We start from the raw sequence: 4,756 nt of genomic DNA, 5'->3' as shown, positions 1-4,756 counted from the left end.
GTTTAACAAAATACTACCAGCTATACTCTATGTGTTACCGACTAGTTTTATTGAACATGCTCATTATCTATTATAGTGAAACTTTAGAAGGTAGCCATCCATTCACATATAAATAGTGATTCAAATGAGGAGGCTCAAGTGCAGAATATTAAAGATATAACTCATTGAAGAAGGGCGTCGTCACTCTAAAAGATAAAACTTATATATGTATACGATATACGTTTATGGTTATGTGATAACATCAACGATATCACTATGATTTACATAATATTACAATTTGGCTACGACTTTTTTCATAATAAAGGTTTATCAAGTTGCATACATAGAACCAATCATACCTTGTTCTAGCTCCCTCGAATTGAATTGTTATTTAGTCGTTCAAAATGTTGTGCTATTTATTTAATAGAAATAGTAACTCAAACATTACACTCTTTATTTAAATAAGACATGACACAATACAAATAAATATGAAAAATTAATAATTTAATTAATATGCAACAATATATTATACATCCTAAACCATGATACATTTCGACATACTTGATGGGACAGTTATTGGCTAGTAGGTCGAAGATGTGTAGTTAGTGCTTTTATCGGGGCATGGTTCACCCTTAACCAAGGTGCCTCAATGAGGTTTTTGTAGGCATGCTAAGATCTTGGACAAAGTGAATTAAAAAAAAAAAACATCATTGGCATGACTGACTTCTTTAGATTTTTTGTTAGCAAGAGACGATTTTTAATGATTTCTTCTTCGATTATTAGTGTCATGTATCAATATAGCGAAAAAGAACCTCAAATGGACGTTTACATGGAGAACTCCAAAATACCAAGAACATTATTGAAATACAAAAAAAAAAAAAAAAAAAAAAAAAAAAAAAAAAAAAAAAATTCTTCGAAATAATGCTACATTTCGCACAAATCCGACTTAAAATGGCTTTTTTGGGTTAATAATACCATAAAATATAACAAAGTGATAAAACATGTGTTGTTATTTTGATTATAAATGTTAAAATAAATCTAGCATTTTGGACTCCAATGCCCGAATAACATTTTCCTAAATGTATTATATCCGACTCTAATACTACATAAATGCTATAGAACAACTAAAATGTTTAAAAATATAAACTTATAAAATATATTTAAATACAAAACCTTGAAAAATATTATTATTTTGAAAGATTGATGATAGTAAATATTTTGTAGGTAAATGTCAGAGTGACGTTTTTTTTTTAGGTATTTGTTGCAAATGAAATATAATATATTATATAGATCTGAAATCCAAAATATGTTTATTTAGTATGTGATGGTTATTAGAGTAAAGTCCAAAAAGTTTGGTCATTACTTAGGCTAATGGGAGTGGAGTCGCTACGAGACTCGCTATAGCGCTCATTAGGAGAAGGAACACCACCCGCCCCATGGCTCTCGCTATGGGGCTTGCTACACCAAACTCGCTAAGTCCTTAACGAGAGGAGAGAGATAGAGAGGAACCCTTGTTTTGATTGGCTGTACACCTTTTGACCACAAAAACTATTGGTTGTTGCTATTTTCTTTTCTTTTTTTTTTTTTTCTTTTTTTTTTTTCTAAATAAAACATATTTAAAATGAGACACTACACTCCCTACCTTTTTCAATGTAAAATGTTAAACTTACGTGGCAATAAAAAGACATATGTGTCAATAAAAAAATTAGGTGACAATGTGCTAGGAGTGATAGCACTCCCTCCGGTCTTATAATCAATTATACATTTTCCAAAAAACAATTAAAGTTATCAGCTTTTAAAATATAATTTAAAAGGTTTTAAAATATAATTTAAAAGGTTAAGATATATTTTGAAGCTTTTACATAAACTTAAGCGGGTAAATGAAAATTCAATTGTATAAAATATTATATTATACCTCAATGCATACAGTTTTAGAGTCTTATCATATAAAGACATTAATTAAATTGAAATAGAATTATTATTCTTTTAAGCGAATGATAGTCGGTTTGATAAAACAAGAAATCAATTTTTAAGAGTTTGGTAAATAGACAAATGGTTTGTAGGTATTACATGATCCTAAGATAAAACAAGAAATCAATTTTTAAACTGTCATCTTCTTCCAATATTGCCACACCATTTATAGCCGTTAGTAACTATTGCCATTTTAGAAAAAATCGAAACCAAGATAGTAATATAAATTTCGAGGTCAAAGGTTCAAATCTCACCCGATACATTGATAGACATAGATGAAAACTTTCATTAATAAAAATATCATCAAATCAATGAACGAGTTACACATTTATTCCATGACAAAGGTTAATTTATTTACAAAAAACGCAATTTGATGAAACAGATAAATGAATTTGTTACGAGTGAATGGATTAGGATTCCTGATTTTTCAAGTAGGAAAGAATATAATAAATATACATATCATAAATTGATAACAAACTATTTCTATTGTTCATATAATACCATCAAAACATTGGTATTTTCATAGCACAAACTTTCAAATTCCACATTCAAAGATTCAGCAAGATAACATATAACTTTAGAAACATATAAACCTTTCAACAAACACATTAACTTCTACATGCCCCAAGAACAAAAAAAACGAGGCGAAATAAACAATATTTTTATACATATATATATATATTTAACTCTGGTATATGAAACACTATACGATATTATAAAAAAAGTACAAATCACGTTAAACTTCGTTTACTGACCCCACAAATATCATAAAATAACTGAATCAGTAAACATGATATGCTTGAACAACAACATGATGCCTCTTTGTCTGCAACAAGCATGACATAAAATGGTTATTCATGTATGTATATATACATATGTATGTATATATATATGTGTGTGTGTGTGTGAGAGAGAGAGAGAGAGGGAGAACCTGAAAGTTCAGACTTGTGAATTCACAAAGTTCATTCCTTGTGTAAAAGAACCTTGATGAGTAAACTGCAAATTCATTTCCAACAATGTTATAATAAATAAATCAATAAAAATAGTCAAAAAACATTGCTATTTTTTGCATATAGCTTACCTGTGCATTTGGAGCAAGCTGAGATTCAACCGTATCTTTCTTACTGGATCCATCACCACCCCTAGCACTAGCACTAGCACATACCTTAGCATCACCCTAAAAAAAACATAAAAAAGTGTTACAATAAATAAAAAAAGTGAAACTTTGTACTTAAATTAACATTGAAAGAAATTGATTAATAATTTGGTGTCAAAGAAGGATCACCCACCTCTAACTGCATGAATCATTTCCCAACATAAGCGTCCAATAGAAAAAAGGAAACAAAAAGAAATTATAAGTTAGACAAAGTATTTGAGAAATTGAACAAGAAAAAGATCATGTGTTACTAAAAAGGCAATGAAAAATCCATTACCTCTCTGTACCTAAATAGGTAAGCTTTGAGTGGATCAATGTAATCTTCAAAACCTAATGTAGCCATCGCCCACAACAAGTCATCACCATTGATCGTCTTCCTCTTCTCTTTCTGACACTTGTCACTAGCCCTATGTAAAGGTTCAATAAGACGATTGTTATAAATCAATGGCTTCTCAGATCATTATCAGTATTCCATGACAATTAAAAATCTAAAATTCTTATATAATCTTATAGCTAGTTTCATGAGTGTGCATACAGATTCAGAACTCAACATTTCATAGTATCTGAGTGAATTTGTGTTAAAATTGTGTATACATACTCGCTAGTGATGAAACTGATAAACTCGGAAACGCATTCTTGAACTGTATCTTTAGCGTCTTTAGCGATCTTCCCGTTGGTAGGCAACGCCTTTTTCATAATACGGCTTATGTTAGCAATTGGGAGGAATCTGTCTTGCTCTCTGATATTGTAATTTGACTGAGGACTCCGGTCTCCGCCGCTTTGACTCCCACCGGCCGGACTCCCAGGAGCATCCGCCATCCTATCCCCGACAGAAACCCTAATGACCCATCAGTAAACATACCAAAAAAACGAAATTCAAAGAAAGTTAAACTTATAAGCTTTTAGGGTTTACTTTTCGTAGACCAATTTTGGTGTAGTAGTTTTTTTTTTCACATACCTTTAGAGAGAGAAAGCTGGAGAGAGGGGGAGATGGTCGTATTTGGCGCGCAACGAGAGAGGAATTTGATTCAGCAGATCGGACGTTGGAGAAGAGAGATGAATTTGAGTTTGTGATGGATTGTTAGAGATCTGAGAGCTTGAGTTGAGGGAGATTTTTTGAGGTTTAATGGCTGCGTTTTATCTGCACCGTTCGTTGTTTTTAGCTACGGACAAATTCATTTAATATGTTTTTCCTTTTCAAGAAAATATAGACAACTTAAACGCTGTCGTTTCTGGAACTTAATAACTTGTCGTGGGCATTTTGATTTTGATTATATATAATCTTTAACACCGGCCGAGTTCAACTTAACGAAAGAAAAGAAAGGAAATGGACGGAAATGAGAGGAAAGTAAGAGAGATTGATGCTCCTGAGTTTCATTAAAGGAAGGATGTGGAAGGAAATAGAAGGATCACTTTCCCTCTTAACTTTCCTTCAGATTTGGGAGGATTTGAAAAAAAATAATAAAATGTTTAACTTTCCTTTTATTTCTCTCAAACTCGGAAGCAAAAAAAAAAAAAAAAAACAAATTTGTTTTCTTTTCTTTTCTCTTCTTTTCTCTCCTTACTTTCTTTTATATTCTCTTCTTTTCTTTGCTTCAACTCGGGAGCGAGATGTTAAACAAATGGTTTAATTTTGGATTACGGTTCAAA

General features: G+C 31.2%; 1 protein-coding gene across 2 annotated transcripts; it reads right to left on the bottom strand.

The window, feature by feature from the left end:
• Nucleotides 1-2,448: 2,448 nt before the first annotated feature.
• LOC111895295 (nuclear transcription factor Y subunit B-1) lies at nt 2,449-4,258 on the bottom strand. Of its 2 annotated transcripts, none has more exons than XM_052767264.1 (6): nt 4,065-4,258; nt 3,705-3,944; nt 3,240-3,513; nt 3,032-3,127; nt 2,882-2,946; nt 2,449-2,776 (listed from the first exon to the last, which is right to left on the bottom strand). In XM_052767264.1, the coding sequence occupies exons 2-3, from the start codon at nt 3,923-3,925 to the stop codon at nt 3,357-3,359; spliced, it is 378 nt and encodes a 125-aa protein (XP_052623224.1). In that variant the 5' UTR covers nt 3,926-3,944; nt 4,065-4,258; the 3' UTR covers nt 2,449-2,776; nt 2,882-2,946; nt 3,032-3,127; nt 3,240-3,356. The 2 variants fall into 2 exon arrangements, with proteins under 2 accessions (XP_052623224.1, XP_052623223.1); XM_052767263.1 differs by having other exon boundaries at nt 3,705-3,926; nt 4,065-4,256.
• Between the last annotated feature and the right edge of the window lie 498 nt (nt 4,259-4,756).

Source organism: Lactuca sativa, chromosome 9 (genome assembly GCF_002870075.4).
Source record: "Lactuca sativa cultivar Salinas chromosome 9, Lsat_Salinas_v11, whole genome shotgun sequence".
Taxonomy (NCBI): Eukaryota; Viridiplantae; Streptophyta; class Magnoliopsida; order Asterales; family Asteraceae; genus Lactuca; species Lactuca sativa.
Note: the sequence above shows the minus strand (reverse complement) of the source record. Positions and strands in the feature narration are given on the sequence as shown.